Below are 17,514 nucleotides of genomic sequence, written 5' to 3'. Positions count from 1 at the left end.
TAATCATGCGTGAATGTTATAAAACTCTCCAATCAGATCTCATGTTATTTAATGTCTGAATGTTGTGAAGTTCTCTAATTTTGAAACAAATTAATAATAGTTATATTGAAGGTTTTCTCGATGTTTCCAAATCCTCGACGCTTATTTTTAATAGAATTGACATATTGCTACCCACACGTCTTAATGATGTATTATTACCAAAATGAAATTGTAATGATGTAATCGATTAAATTTTGTAATCATCTATGTTGTAACAAGAGTGTCTATTTTATAATAATTGAATAATAACTATTTATAAAAAAGAATGTCTTATTACTACTTAAAATTATGAGCCTAAATGTATGAAAATGATTGCAAAAAAGAACCACTGTAGATCCACCAGTATAAGTTGCCCGCTGAGTGAGGGCGCCACATGCTAACATTTGACATATGAGGCGTCTAATTACAAAAAGCGACAAGTCCACAATTCAATATTTTCCGAAAACAACGTTTTTATGTTTCTAGCTTCAATTATTTGTTTTAACGTGAAATTATTTTTTCCGTTGTATTCTATGTCGAAATTAGAACCAAATGGCAATTTGTTTCAGCCGATAAACTCTTAAATGTAATAAATATAGGCAAAATAAAATTGGACTTAGCGCTTCTTATACTTCACTTTTTAATTTATCCCGCATAAGGCACATATATCCGTGGCACTGTCATAAGTTTACATGGGAGACGCCCTTTTCAATATTGAATGTTCCCTTATTGGTTGACTTAAACACGCGCGAAATCAACCAAGCTTTAAATAATATGAAAAACGGACTTGGCGCTTTTTGTAATAAATCGAGACTTGAAATATTTTTTTTCGTAGGGTTATGTCGCGTTATAGAATTTATAGATCAATACAAATTGTGTAAAATTATACAAAGAATACGTGCGTATTTTTTTCTCGATTTTATCCAAATGTGGACTTATCGCTTTTTGGAATTAGACGCCTCATATCATTTAATACTTTTTATACTGAGATGACCATAGCTCTAAATTCGAATACCTGACGATTTCTGATGATATAGGTATCTATAGAACAACTAATTTTCATATAAACACTGATAAAATATCCCCAAATACTTTTTATACATACAAAAGTGGCACACATACAAATCACAGAAGTTTCCACATGCAAGAACAATATCTTTGTACGCGTTATTTTTTTCAGTATACATAAAACCTTGGTGAAATTATAAGAAAGTTTTCATGTATCTAGCAAATCTACTTATCTCATTTTTGACAACTAGTTGTATGTGTATCAAATACTATATATACGGTTTCTTCTACATTCGGAATTTTTTGTGCACACAAGCAACGTAGAATTAGAAGGCTTATTTCGACTCGAAGAGACATGAACCTGCGAATCGAGATTTTTCACAAGGTGTTTTTAAAGTGTGTTAAGTATATATTGGGCGGCTCACGTGGTGCAGTGCGTAAGGCGCTCGCTTTTCACCCGGTAGTTCCAGGGTTCGATTCCCAGTGAGGTCACAATATATTTATGTGATTTTCTCAAAGCCTGGGTGTTTGTGATTGTTTCACTTCTATTACTAAATACACTACTGTTACTATAATACTACTGTCATTGGTCCTCTTCGCCTGTTGTGTTAAAAAAGGATATATAGTATACTATATAGGTACACCCACGATGGCCGAGTGGCTTAAATGCCGGCCTATAGAGTCGAGGGTCCCAGGTTCGAATCCTGGGTCTGGCTAGTACACATATTGTTTTTCAATTTGTGTATGAGTCAGAGTATGGACCTAATAGGTTGAGCAAGTGGCTGACATCCATTTCTCGTAAAAAAAACAAAAATCTGTCAATACAAACTTCCACTCTGTGGAGGCCCATATGATCCTATTAGGATCGGACATGGTCGAAAGAAAAGAAGAAAGAATATAGGTAAGTATATATATTTTCTATAATTAGTATATTGCACAAAATTAACAGCATACCAAAAATGTTGAATCTTTTTCTAGATGGTTCTGTGGTTCGCTATCAAAATCGCTAAACCATGTTCAAATTTGATGATAGTCCCATTTTTGTGTGCATTCCAGCAAAGTGTACTCTTGACTGGTATTCCCTTTGAATGATATAACATTTGTCACATACGTAGTCAATCTGTAAGCTAAGCTGTGATTGGTTAATATTTTGAATTAGGTGTATGCATGCCCACGGTGGCCGCGCGGCTTAAGTGTTGGACTATGACGCCGTGGGTCCCCAGGTTCGAATCCTGGGTCTGGCAAGTACACATATTGTTTTCCAATTTGTGGGTGTCAGGGTATGGACCTAATAGGTTGAGCAAGTGGCTGACATCCATTTCTCGTAAAAAACAAAATCTGTCAACACAAACCTCTACTCTGTGCAGAGCCCATAATTATGATCCTATTAGGATCGGACATGGTCGAAAGAAAGAAGTATGCATTTTCAAATAATGTAGGCAGCGGGGTAAGGAGAAAAAAACCGAGGCGGCATCATGACTCCTGTTCCAATACATCAGCTCACTCCATCGGTATTCATATTTAATCTATGTATTAAAAAAGATAATGGGTTTGGGTTTAAAACAAAAGAAGATGTAGCTTTCAAAAATTATACTGGTATATTATATAATATTGTAAACGTTTGACGGAGGTACATTATATGGTAAACATAAGTTACTAAATCTACGAAATAACTTGCAAGTAACAATATTAATATTATAATTCCTATAACTATGACTATTTTTATAGGTTCACTTATACAATAATACTTAGAAATAATTATATAATACAGTCAAGATGAGAAGAAGATGCGATGGTAATAGATACGCGTGTAGCAAACAGAGTAAGCCGTAACTTAATATACATTACATTTGATTTTATGTTGCGATGTTGGGATTGTATTGAATCACGGTTGTATACTTTATATCATTGTAGCAGTGGCGAAGGGTGGAGGTAGGCTGTTAATATCCGCCATAAATAGTGGACACTAAACTTTGTCAGTCATAACTATTTGTTTTCATAGAAATAATACTACAATTTACAGATGGTGTTGGTTAATTCTTAAAATTCAATTAAACCCTGCGAAAACCAAGCCATAATAGATAACAGTCAAAAAATACTCGTCGATCTATAAAATATCTAAAATTATGCAATTAAATTATACAGAACTTTGGATATTTTATAGATAGAATAATATTTTTTATCTATTATAGTTTGGTTAGGCAGGGCTTCAATAAATTTAAAAAAATTAACCAACAATATGTGTAAAATACAATGTATTTTTAATCCAACGAAAACTAATAAGTATGAATGAAAAAGTGTGCACAATTTTGTTGTATTGCCCAAAATATACCAAATCTCTTATGGTTTGGTAAGGCAGGGTTAAATTGATTTTTCAAAACTAACCAATATCGTCTCCAAATTGTAAAAAACAAATACGTATGACTAACAAAGTTTAATCTGCACTATTTGTGGGAGATCTTAACAGCCTACCTCCACCATTCACCACTGTCAGACAATTATAACAATGTTATATTAATTAAAGTCTTCAGTACTTATTCCACATAATTTAATAATGATTAGGACCAGTTTCATTCGCTTTGATAACTAAGACATTCCCAACTGAAAAAGAATTTGAAAAAGAGAGCACTATTTGGATGGGCGTAAAATAAATAAATACGATAAAACAACGAAATTATATTATAATCCTGTTGTGTAACCTTGATTTTGGGTATTGCAGAGATGACGTTTATAAATAGTCTGCGTCTGGACTGATTAGATTATCATTCGCAGAACATTGTTTACAAGCGGCGATGCTTGGATTAAAACATGTATAGGATTAACAGGATGTTTTTAACAATTCTCACATATGACTAGATATTTTGTCCGTTATATCGAGGTTCTACTGTAATATAAAAACTATTAACAATTAATCAGACAGATATTTGTGTAGGGGCAAAAGTTTACAAATAATTGTGCAATTTATTTAGTTGTGTTACAAATCAAAGAGGTGGTATATTTGCGATTTTAACACCATAATAATTATAGGCAATACATAAATGACCGATAATAATATTTATTGTTTATAGCAACAGTGAAATTGTAATTTAAAATTCATGAAATATAGCAGATTAGCAATTAATAAAATAGTACCATAGTAAGTACTACAAGGATCATACAACGGAAGATTCAAAGTTGGGGAATACCATTGTGTATAAGCTTTGCTACATAATTTCAACCGTGGTTCAATAAAGAGTGATATTCGGGGCTTTGGTGATAATGTGACAGTTGATTTAATAATGATAGCCTTCAATAAAACATAGCACTTAAAGAAGACGAAGTACGTTTATAATTTTATTGATTATCAGATTTTACAATGACTAAAATCGATTTTCCATTCAGACATGCACAGTTTTCCTCGTCTTACTGACAACGGGCGCACACTCATCTTCAGCAGGTACGTCCACCAGTCTCCGTCTTTTTCTCAATGGCCTTGTGGACTCCAATAATTCTTTAGTCTTTGGTATTACAACTTTTGACATCTTCGCTCCGAGTCTGGATATCTTGAACCGTGGCAAGGTTTGCTCAGGATTCGACGTATCACTCGCTTCTAAATGGTTTGGTACCTCATTATTGTTATTTGTATGCATAATATCTTCATTTATGTCAGTTCCTTCACTGCTTATCTTTCTAGGCAATTGTACTGACGTTGGGTTTTCTGTATTATTACTTACAGTTGCTATTTCTTCTTCAATATCATTTCTTTCTTCTACATTTTGATGTGTTGTAGATTTTTGATGAATCGTGAAATCTAAAGGTTCATCCGATATATTACTATCCTCGTTAACTTTCTCTTGTGGTTTATGTTCTGTCGTGATATTGAATTTCTTACTTTCATAAGCTCTTAAAAAGTTCATAATGGGTATCGGGATAGGAATCGGAAGAGGAATAGGCAGAATTACCGGATATGGTACCAGAACGGTTACAGGTGGAGGAGTTCCTAATCCTAGATATTGCAGAGGCGTTGAAACATTTGGACGCATTTGTTCATTGGAAAACATCGGTCTTGGTATAAAATTTTGATGCGGAAAAAAGTGGGGCCGTAAGAGTCTCGGATCTTGAAAATTGTGCTGACCGGAGTTGAAGAACGACGGAGGATTGATACCGAGTAGAGGGTTTGAGAAATTCCCCATATGAAAGTTTGGTATTCGAGGATTTAAAGAAATCGGTGGTGAAGATATGTTTGGTTGTTGCGGCAGCATTGTTGAGGAGTTGGGAGAACCTTCATGACTTATGGGTGGACTCATAATTCTTAAATCTTGAGGTTTGAGGACAGATGTTGAGTTTTGCTTCTGAAACGTTTGTGAAGTGACAGTGGATGAACATCGTGAGTTTCTGCGCTTTTTGGTATTCGCTTTCAATATTCGTTGCTCTCGTCTCATTTCCTGGGTCGCTTGGACAGTGATTCTCTCATCTAGTGTGGGCTTCGGTCGCATCAGTTTGGAATTCGGAGCCACTGCAATTACTGGCATGTGAACTTTCTGATTGATCTGGGCAGCGTTTGAAATAGTTATTGGAGGTGATGAATCGACATTAATTTTAGGTGAAGATACTTTAATCGGGGCAATATTTTCTGCGGTCGGAGAAACAGATCTCTCGGAAGAAGAAGAATTAGATCTACTTTTACAATTCTTCATCCAGAGGTCTGGAGTTATTAGATTTGTATTTGAAGAAGTGGCGCCAATGAGGTGAGGGTTCAGATCTAAATGTGCTTGTGTTTCTCTGCAGAAGATGTGCATTTTGTATTGGTTTAGGCATTTGTCTGAGCAAAACTGGAGTTGTGTCGCGCCATCTTGGAAGTCTACGTAGGATACAGTGTGACGGACGTGTCGGCACCAGTCGCAGGTCTTGGCCCTTTTGAAGTTGGCTCTTCGCGATTGACTGAAGCAGAGTTCTGAGCAAAATTTGTCTCCAACGGCGTTCAAGGAGTGGCTTTCGGCCGTTATCCGAGTGTTGCACCAGGCGCAGTCATCTGTAAAAAAGAAAATTGGTATCAGTCTCTGCCTGTACATACAGAACATGAATTACCATATTTAAAATCCACCTGCAGGCATATGCATTTGGAATCAATATATAAAACGCAGTGCGGTGTGTTAACAATTATTATTGTAATGACCGCCTTGTTTATCGAATTGCTCTGAGTTATATCCATGTTATTTTGGAGCAATAAAAATATGGGAAATGTGTTCAAATTCAAATTGAAATTAATTTATACATTCAATTCAATTTATTTTTTTAACATATTGTGGACTTTACAAATTATAAGCTTAAGACGTTCACAACATGACATGAAACACTATTATAAAGAAAAAAAAGTAATAAAAATGCCAAAATGAAAATATAAAAAGAGAACATAATATAAACATACAAAAGCAGTTAAAATACAATTATTATACATTATTTATAGAAATTCAGAGAAGTACACCAAATTTGCTATGGAGACCCTATTTTAAGAATTTATAAAATAGCGTCCACCTAAACTCACCCTCACGCAAGTGGAATATATCATAAAATGTACATGACAAATGATAAATTCAAAGCTTTCACGACATGCCATAAAGTCTAAGTGTTAACAATTTTCAAATAAAAATACAGGATAATGACGTGAGTTAACAATACAATAAAAAATGTACACGAAAGCACACATAGTGAACTAGGTTGATAGACCCTGTCTTAAAAACTTATAAAACAACGTGCACTTACATTCACCCTCACGTAAGTGGAATATATCAATATTCGAAGCGATTTAATTTTAAACATAGTTATTTCCCTCCCAATTGGCCATTATTAATGACAGGTTAGTTCTGCACTTTGGGAGAACAAACAACGGATGCCCCCGATTTCTAAGATAATTAATTCTCAGATACACACAAGCCAATACTACCAAGAATGGCATCGTTTTCATTTCCGCCGCGTATAAGTCGGAAAAAATATATAGCTAAATAAAGATCCCTTCTAAACTTTGAGATACAGTATGTAAGCAGATCTAGTGTTACCCGTGTTAACTATTTACAATAGCTGAACAGATAATTAAGTAACGTGTACACGCAGTAGCTGCATATAAAAAGATGGCGTACAACAGGGAACTCAGGGGTAAGGAGTAGTAGGTAACCGATTTCGAGAAAGGATTAATCCGGCATAAACTTAAACACGTGTCAAGAATACGTCATACGTCGAATACTGACAACTGCGTGTCTCATTTTCGTAGGACACTCACATTCAAAACTCTGCATCAAAATGTAACGTATTGAATATAGCATATCGGAATTATATTTATTATCTGTTCTGTGGTGTACAACTTAGGTAGGTACATATAAGATAATGACAAAATATAATACACATATCAATTGATTTTAGAAAAGAAATCGAAAAAACCAAAATACCTGTTTTAAAAATCAGACAATACCGATATATTCCGTATTGAAAGTGGAAATAGAATGTATTAATTAAAATAAAAGGCTTAACGGACCACGTGCGCCATGTAGGTCAAACTGGTAGGTGAAACTATTTCATGTAATAAAAATACTTTATGCAGTCATCAAATGTTTAAAATAAATATAAAGGATAATAAGGCTTCAAAATTATATAAATAGACTAGCTGACCAGGCAAACGTTGTTCTGCCATATAAATTATTTCTAGTGAATATTTTGGTTGTTAAATAAAAAATAACGAATGTATCGTAAGTGTGTGGGGATGAGATCTATGACAGAAAGAGGAATAGAGCGCTGTAGACGATGACCGCCGATAAAAACAAAAAAACATCAACCATTCATTTTCTCAATTCAAAATGAGTAATGATGTTCATAATAAATGAATTACCTGTGACAGGATCTCGTTGTTTACTGTTTATGCAATATCCGTCTTGTCCCTTCCAGAAAATTAGCGGATATTGGAGAGCGTCGTATGAACGGTGTGTGTCAGCGATGAACTCAAGATTATTGTTTCTTCTTCGAATCACGATTTCTCGCATCGATGTGCGGTCGCCAACCATGATTACAGCAATGTCGTCAACAACAGTCGCATTGAATCGACGTACATGCTCTCCAGCTGGTGTTTTATCAGGATTGATGACAATAGCGTGATTGTCACTTTGCAATTCGTGTATGTGTGCTTTGAAGAATTTCAATAATTCATTGTGCTCATTCAACAGAGCGTCCAGTTCGCCGACGATGCGCCTGGCATTAGGCGAATTGAGGCTATTGTAGCCGCAACGTGCATCCACATGATTGATGTCCTCACCGCCGCGCCCATGAAGTAGATTTGTAAAAATGTATGTGGTTCGTTTGGCATTGGCAGCAATGAGCCTACTTTGTGGTATACTTGGCCTTTGATTTTGAACGTAGAATGGAATTGTTGACCATTTGCCGCAGTATTGTGAACTATTTCTGTTGCTCCGGACGAAGTCATTTGGAAGCATGAATTGAATGTGCGAATGGACTTCAGGAACAGGTTTGAATCTGGAACCGTGCCGATGAGCAAGCCGTTCAATGGTTCTGGTGGTATCTCAATATCTGGTAGTTGCACTTTTCCTGATGCGCAACACATCCCGGCTGACTCATGTTTGAATTTGAGCGCATGACAATGGGGACATTCTTTGTCCATAGCACCAATCAGCACTTTCGGATGAGCGGAATATTCAATATCTGGCTCGTACTCGAATGGGAGACGAAGGAACAAAGCGGATGTAAATGTTCGATGTACTTGTTGGCGTTGTCGGTCATTTGCTCTGCGTGTGTTAACTACGAATCAGCGCGCTTGGCTCCGTTCCAATTGTCGTTGTTGATTTCGTTCAGCTCGTGCCTCTTGTGATTGAGATGCATGCAATTGCGACATGCTTACACGGACGTTTTTGTTATCTTGTTGGATTTGTTCGGCTGTTCTTTCTGCTCTACTATTTCGCATGTTTGTTGCTTTATTCGTTCGACGGCCCAAATGGCCCCCCTTGGGTCTTGCTGGCATTGTGCACTGTAATACACGCACATAAAAATAGATAAATTAAAATAAATCGTACAAAATTTTGCACGCACTGCGTTGTGATATGCCGAATGAAATGTCAAAATGACGCGACGCTTCTCTTGAATTCTTCTCGGACGTAGCGCCATCTGTCATTCAACAACATAAATATTTTTGTTCTTTTTGAAATACGAACGACGGTTAAATTTGTTCATACAAAAATAATAAAATCGCGATTAAAAAATGGGAGGGTGTAGGTAGGAGGGTGAAAATTTGGGGTTATAGGTATTTTTTCATGCCAAATAATAAAAAAAATACAAAAAAAAAATTGTCAAAAAAATAAAAGAAAATTTTTCTGGATAGAGATACCCTAATCACCTAGCGGTATAAAATATACTTGTTGACCTATTCTCATACCTAACAAATATACATAAAAAAATTCATAAAAATCGGTCGAGCCATTTCGGAGGAGTTCGACCACAAACATCGTGACACGAGATTTTTATATATATAGAGATTACCTATAACGTTTAAGGAATGTCCAGGATTATGCTCTGAAAATACAATAAAAACTCCATTTTGACCTACGTGGGGCATGTGGGCCCTTAAACAGGATTATTTTTTGTCAGGTTACGCGATGTCTGGTTTACTATCGTGGCCCGTCACCGTCCTTGTATACATTGTATACAATAAATACAATTATTTTACGATCACCGGTATTCAATGGTATAAATAGCGAAATACCGGTATTGGTATTTTCATTCGGTATTGCAATACATACTAGCAATATAATTAATGCTTGCAGACCCGAAAATATAACCCGAACTAAATCCTGGAACCCAGAGAATCCCTTATTTATTTTTTGAACCCTTGATTCCGAATCTTGAAAGCCTCGAATCGGAACCGGAATCCTTTAAAATGTATTTTTCTATTTATTTTTAAATTATGACATCTAATATTATTTGATTGTCTTTCTCTCATACTGGAGCCAGTTTTTTTGACTATAATGGTTGAATAGCTACTAATTGTGATGTCCATAATATGCTTCAGAACCTGCTAATAAGTAATGTCTTGAAAAAAATAGTAAACGCATACATACTTTTTAAGTTTAAAATAAAAATAAAATATCCATAACAGAGCATAGGAAACCTTTAATAAAATCAGAGGTACCTACAGCTCTGGGAAAAGGTGACTTGTTTAACATCAGAAAACAGACACAAAAAGAGGCCTTTAAATTTCAGACATAATTTTTATTCATTCGTGGATAGCGATTTTAATTAATATTTTCTCTGTTTGGAAGATTGACAAAAATATACGATATCAAGTAATAATATCGATGTAAAAAATCTACTCCATCAGTTTCATCAGTCTGAACTTATCCACTGTTGGATGAACGTCTCTCCAAGATGATTACACTATATACCTACCCCAATATCTACTAATTGCAACAATAATTATTAACCCTGTCCCTAAGCAAAGTGCCGCCCTTAAGCAGGCTTGGAATGCTGTGTCCTTTTATTTTACTTTCTAATTGTCTGAAAATTCGTTAGGTACCTACTTATTACATTATTTATTTAAAAAAGGTATTACAACATATAAATACACAAAAATTATTTAAATTGGCATATTTTGTACGCAAAATTTACCGAAAATAAGAGCATGTCCACGAAATCTACTCTCAAAATATGGTGGTTTTAGGTACGTGGAAATCAGTGATACTGACAATGTTGGAGGCACCCTTGTGAAAATTTTGCCTGTGTGATAAGCCGCTATTACAATGGGTAAAACAATATAGCAATAGTTAGTATGTTGTCAAGAATTTTTATGCTTCAAATCCACGATGGCCGCGCGGCGTAAGCGTCAGCCTATGCATATAGCGTCGTGGGTCCCAAGCAGTGTTGCCATCTTTTTATATGCTGATTATAGTACAAATCCGTAAAAATTATAGTATATCTGAAAAAAATATAGTACAGGAACATTTTTCGTTTTGAATCCCTTAAAATTATAGTATTTTGGCATATTTGGCGTAAAATTATAGTATTTTACATTTTTCGCCGAATAAAAAATATAGTATTGTTCTATAATTATAGTACGGTTGGCAACACTGGTCCCAGGTTCGAATTCTGGATCTGGCAAGTTGTTTTTCAATTTGTGTTTGAGTCAGAGTACCGACCTAATAGTGTCTGACATCCATTTCTCGTAAAAACAAAATCTGTTAATACAAACCTCCACTCTGTGGATGCCCATATGATCTTATTAGGATCGGACATGGTCGGATTTTTTAAAACTAAGATGTCAACAATTTCTAATGAAGCGTGCATCTGCTTTACAAAAAATCGCCACTGCTCTCAAAAGTTATAATATTTGTCATGGTTTCTTCATTCGCCACACTTTATAATGCGACGCCCCTACGCAACGCATGACCTGCCTACTACCACGGGACGTTACTGGTCATCGACGGAATATAATAAAATAGGAAATAACAGGATGTCTTGTGATGAATGTTTGTAATACATATAAATTAATATCAGTCAGGTTTGATAGACATATTGTAAGTTACTAGTTTAACAATCGGTTCTTAGTAACCTATACGAGCCAATGAGAGAACATCACTACGCACACCTACTTATTTTACCAGGTTAATAAATCTCGGTCACTTTGAAACCGAACCGGATAAAGACAAGATAAAAATCTCCCCCATAACGATCGTAAAGTAAGTACAGGCGCCGAGAGCCGCTTCCGTTCTTCGTTTCAAATTATTTATTAATCGCGATGGTAAAATATGATAGCGGCTGGCAACACCGACACGGGATTGGCGGGAACTTTTCCCGCCCATCGCTTCTGCCCCGACCGGACATTGGCCACTAAGCCGGATCCGTTTGAAATATATTCGAAAATAGGCGGCGCGCGCGCAACCCGCCGGATATGATACGCGAGGCTAGGTGTAACCGGAAATAGGGGCTGCCTTACAAATTTTCTTAATGGCACTTCATAATAGGTAATATCAATAGATAATATGTATATAATTAAAATCGACCACGATGCATCTTACTATAATAGGCACACGTCATCATAAGACATAGGCCTCCAGGAAATATCTACACATCCTTAGGTTTCAGAGATGCTCCTCATAGGTGAGGAAGTTGATGTCGTTGCTTTCACCATTTTTCCCACTCGGACTGAAAAGCTGTAGGTACAAGGGAATGAGCCATAAATGGGTATTAAAAAGCAGTTGGAGATAACATAGAGGATATAAATAAAGATGGGTCAACAGTGACATCCCGTGGGGGTAGGCAGATTAAGCGTCGCTTGGGGGTGGCAGTTACTCAAAGGGCGGCAGAATCATTTGGTACATATATATTATAGATATCTATAGCTCTCTATCTAATAGCTACCTAAACTTAGTAATAACGAAAATATCTTTCCATTAAATAAATCAGGTCACCGGTTGGAAACAAAATGTATTAATTAATATGAAAGGTTTAACAGTACTGCATTTTTCTGTCGTGTTCGCGATGTCTAGTTTACTTCCGTTGCCTTTCGACGTCATTGGTAACCAGAAACGACACGTGCAGATTTACGAATAATTACAGTCTGATTTATTAACTAATGCGCACGGAAGTTGCGTTGGCCATTGAAATTAAATATGCACCCCCCCCCCTAAACCTTATAAACCGCAGGCTAAAAAATATCATTAAAAAGGTTTCCAAGTTTTGTGAAGAAGAAAATCGACACGGATCGCCCTTCTCTGATTCCTCAAGATACAGAAAATTAATGGATCGCCAAAATGACACGTAAGAAACTACTGTATTTCCAATGTTAAAAAATCTGCACTTTTGAAGAAAAAATATTTAATAATTTAATTCTGTATATATTTTGTAAGTAGATAAAAATGTATTCATAGAACACATTTCTTAAATATTGGAGTCATGAAAGGATGATAAAAAGTACTGTAGGTACTTATAATTTATAAATTTGTGGGTCAATGAGAAAGGAGACCAAACACTAGAATAATTAAGATCGCAAGGAGTGTCTTTTTCTAAAAGGCGATACATCAGTGAAACGGAAAATAATTTTCAACTATAGGCGTGACGAAATTTTGGACTCGCTGCCATTCGGAGAGAGAACGTCGAGCTGGGCACACGCCAATTTGTTTCGTGATGGCGACGGGGGTATTAATTCTTAAATCGTGTAAAGATGACTAAAAACGTTACCCATTTACTTTAAAAAGAAAACATGTCAATGAATATATTATTATTGTTACTGATAGAACAATAACAGAACATTAAATGGACGCATGTTGGATTTATATGACAAATTATATTTCGTTTGGCATGCGTCATTTGCACCCGCAACCCGCAATCAGCGCATCGCTTAGCCACTTAGTGCCATTATCTCAGCTCGACATTATTATGGACTGGCTACATTCTACATAACTACGTTCAACTGAGGTATAGCCTTCGGTTCGAGACTGCGTATGGTACGTTGTTTTGTTCTCTCAATCCGTTTCTATAGTATGGAGGTATGGACGCTAAACCAGGAAATGCCACGGAGAGTTGAGGGTTTTAAGATGTGACTATTATAGACGCATCCTTAAAATTCATTGGACTGACCGGATGACACATGTTTACGCTCTCAAGCGAATGGGAAAGAACCGAAAGATTCTGGGTAGTATCAAAAAAAGTGAACTACAGTATCTCGGCCATATTTATGACTTTTATGAGAGGAGAAAAGTACAGCATTCGCCAACTTGTTATCTAAGGAAAGATCAAAGTTAAGCGTAGCAGAGGACGCTGTATTAACAACCGTGATTGGTACGAGAGCAGGTCCCGGGTAGTAGTAGATGATAAAGCAAATAACGCCATGATTACAATAGCTGACCTCCGTTAGAGAATGCCACGATAAGACAAAGGAGGTAACCGCTCTGAATCTGAAACCACCATACGTGTTCATTACCTATAATTTAGTTTGTCTTGGATTTATCGATCGGCCTATATGTATGTAGGTATTATGTGAATCACAAGACGTTAACTATGTCATCCGGGAATGCGCAAAAAGGGAATATTCAAGTATGGCCCAACAAGCCTATCTGGTAGCGACAAAGACCAATTCTAATGGTTTTAAAAAATACGTTATCCGACGCCATATAAAGCCGCTAAATACCATCACAAGCTGTATACATATGAGCTACAGGTTGCTAGCATGGTTTGGGAAGACGCGAGGAGATTGGAGACAGGCAGATCACTTCAGTCACAATCCTATGACAGAGATAAAAAATTTAAGAACACAAAAGAGCATTCGTTTTGTGTTGCCCATTAAAAAAATGTTTCTAACAAGTAGGAGTCTGTTTCACGCTAGGCTTTCCAAACTTTTCACCGTTATCATTATTTTGGGATTATGCTATTTTGATTGCAATTTAAATTTAAAAAAGTATTTTTTTCATAAAAGTAAAGACATGATTTCAACATCATCACTAGTCGGGGTCGATCCACTGTTTAAGACCTCGTCTAGTTCCTCTAGCTTTGTGGTCATTTAATGGTCACTGTACTATGATAGCATTCATCCACTCGCCGAGCAATATTTCGGTCCATTGCCAATTAATCATCACGGCGATCTCTATCACACCGCGTGCTCTTATCCGTTGTCTCTTTTTTTCAATAAACGTTAACACACAATGGTACTAATAACAGTAGTGAATCGAATCCAGAGCTCCTGGTGTGCGAAACCAGTGCCTTATTCACTGAACTACGATAACCGCCAAATATTATGCCCAAATGCACACCAATGTTTGGCCGTGTCACCCGAAGAGGACCGACTGTTCACATAGGAAGGACGAATTTAGTCTCTGAAGGTCTCGAATAATGGATAAGACCAGCAAATCATTTCTCCTGCCCCCCGGCGATACACTGCGAATCATGGTAGGGCGTAGGGGTGATCTGTGATGAACAAGCCTGATTTTGATACTTCAACCATTTTACCATGGTGTACACGTACACTATATAATAACTTTCTTATTGCAAGTCACCCAATATTTCTAGATACGAAATTGCCTACAACGCGAGGAAATTGCGACGAGTATGGATTCAAATCCCGTTAATTTGTCTAGGATTTTTATAATATGTATGTATGTTTTTAAGGTTGCTCCACATTATGTATGTTCAATAAAGAATATTTTACCCACTTGAAAAATAATAGTGAATAATTTAATTTAATGGATTTGTCAATGTCACTTTTAAAGCAATATTTAAATTATAAAAGTACGCTAATTAAAATACAAATTATAATACTTACATAAATATCTACATTTTATAGTAGGTACCTAAGCTTGTTGTGAAGTTTGGGAGCCATTACGATAGGAAGTTACCTGTCTAAAGGTGGTTTGAAACCTGGCTATCTGCTAGCCTCAGAGCTACCCCGTGTAATGATAACTGGTTTCAATTACAGCGATTCTCATTAAAACAATCAAATTATTTTTTTTCCTGATAGCTGAAACATTTTTTGCCAGTGGCGGCTTTCAACTTTTACCATTTGGGGTACCTATGTAATGAAGCGTCGTCGTAAAGAACGCGACAATCTGGTGAGAATCCTGACTTCCACCAACAGCACTCTATCAGCAGCCTATCGCTACCCTGGCTTTATACAATAAAAACCCGTCGTGGCGAGTCGACCAGATAAATGTGATACACATAATAATACATCTATCACAAATGTAGGTACTGTAATAGTTTTACTTCCAGTGGGTCTATTCTATGCTTATCGACCGCTAAAGTGATAAAGTGAAAAATATTATCACACTTAGGGTAGGTTTGTATCAAAATATTAGCACTTATTGTAACAATTACACGAAGCCGGTTTTTATTGTTGCAATAAGTGCTATATTTTAACAGCACCTATCTTGCTGCTGTTAAAATATCACACTTATTGCAACAATAAAAACCGGCTTCGTGTAATTGTTACAATAAGTGCTAATATTTTGATACAAACCTACCCTAAGTTTGATACTATTTATCAATTTAGTGTTCGATAAGTATAGAATAGACCCAATGATATACTTCACAGTTGAAGAAATAAGGTTGCGATGCATTTTTTGATCATTGTGTATCGATACTCGACAACTTTATAATTTTATTATTCAAGTGTATGTTTTAAAAAAAATACAAAAAATGGAGATCTGAGAAAAAGAGCACACTTGTCAGGTATAATTATGGTAAATAAGAAGATAATACGATAATTACCAGTAACGAATAGGTACATAGGTACTACTGACAAAAACACACTAATTCGATGAAATTTCAATAGCTCGCTGACGGCATAAAATTGAACGATGTGTTTATATTACGTATTTTCATAAACATTTTTTTTTTTAAATTAAGTAATTAGGTATTTTGGACATTCTGCAGTCATAGTATTAATATTATGCGCAAAGGTTTTAGGATTTGCGATCGGAGCATACCATATTGGATACAATGCGTTAGACAGACTGAGGTCACGTGACGTAAAATTCATACAAAAAAACATCACCATTCCTGACCGAATAATTCTTTAAATATGTTAAACACAGATGGCGCGCTGTGGCATATTTTTTTAAAACTTTAACAGATTGTTCTGTTTTCTGTATTATTTATAATACATTCATATACGATAGATGTCGTTGGTAAATAAAATTATTTAAATACGACAATATGCAATTAAATAGACTTTAATTGAAATAATCGCCTAGTATGGAGTCTTCGCCACTGGTAAGTTCCTATCTTATCCTACGTAGGAGTGATCAAACTTGTGTAGGTAAGTAATTGATATTAGTTTTCCTGGCACAAACTAAAAGCGTACGCTACTGAAGCCATTTTAAAAACTGAAACCTCCATTAGTATCGCAATTCCATCGTAGCATAATAATGATAATTGATAAAAATATAAAAAGGCGAATCATTTTTCTCTTCGCTGTTACGCTAAAAGGCAGGCTAGGAAAGCAGAAAATGAAAATGATCCTGTTCGGAAAATATCTCGTTTTGCTTAATTGAAACACACGAGTTTATTTTAAATCCAAAGAAAAAATCATATTTCCAACAGAGGTACATTAATAATAAAATCTACGTCGGTATTTTGCTTAAATAAGTGGACAGCGTGGTTCAAAAGATACACAATAAAGTCTACCCATCCATGCCAGCGTTGCCAAATCTACCATTTTACAACGCTTTTCTTAGCTCGTATTCTTATTTGTCCGGTACAAATCTTGCAATCGATTTTTAACTAATTTCCCGACCAGCTAGACATTTGAAACTTTTAGAATATATCAGAACACGATGCCAATGCATTATTATTAGTACTTTTAGCCATCTTTAAATAGAATTGAATTCATTTTCAGATAATTCTGTTTTGTATGAAAAGTTATTTCGACACCATTATTGGTTGCTAGGGGTCTGGGGTCCTAGCAACTAAATTATTAATATATACCTACGTGCGTTACTATGGAAATCAATATGACATGGCAAAATG

The 17,514-nt window shown here is 35.8% G+C and overlaps 1 protein-coding gene across 2 annotated transcripts in view; it reads right to left on the bottom strand.

The window, feature by feature from the left end:
- Positions 1–2,694: 2,694 nt before the first annotated feature.
- The window catches only part of Sobp (Sine oculis-binding protein), a 106,760-nt gene continuing 91,940 nt past the window's right edge, over positions 2,695–17,514 (bottom strand). For both annotated transcript variants that reach the window (XM_085942242.1, XM_085942243.1), the window contains exon 3: positions 2,695–6,037. In XM_085942242.1, the coding sequence (XP_085798368.1) occupies positions 4,404–6,037 (1,634 nt within the window). In that variant the 3' untranslated portion in view covers positions 2,695–4,403. The remainder of the gene's footprint in view (positions 6,038–17,514) is intronic.

Source organism: Rhyacophila brunnea, unplaced genomic scaffold, assembly GCF_057557595.1.
Source record: "Rhyacophila brunnea isolate RB1 unplaced genomic scaffold, BYU_Rbru_1.0 scaffold_14, whole genome shotgun sequence".
NCBI lineage: Eukaryota > Metazoa > Arthropoda > Insecta > Trichoptera > Rhyacophilidae > Rhyacophila > Rhyacophila brunnea.
This window is presented reverse-complemented; position numbering and strand designations above follow the sequence as displayed.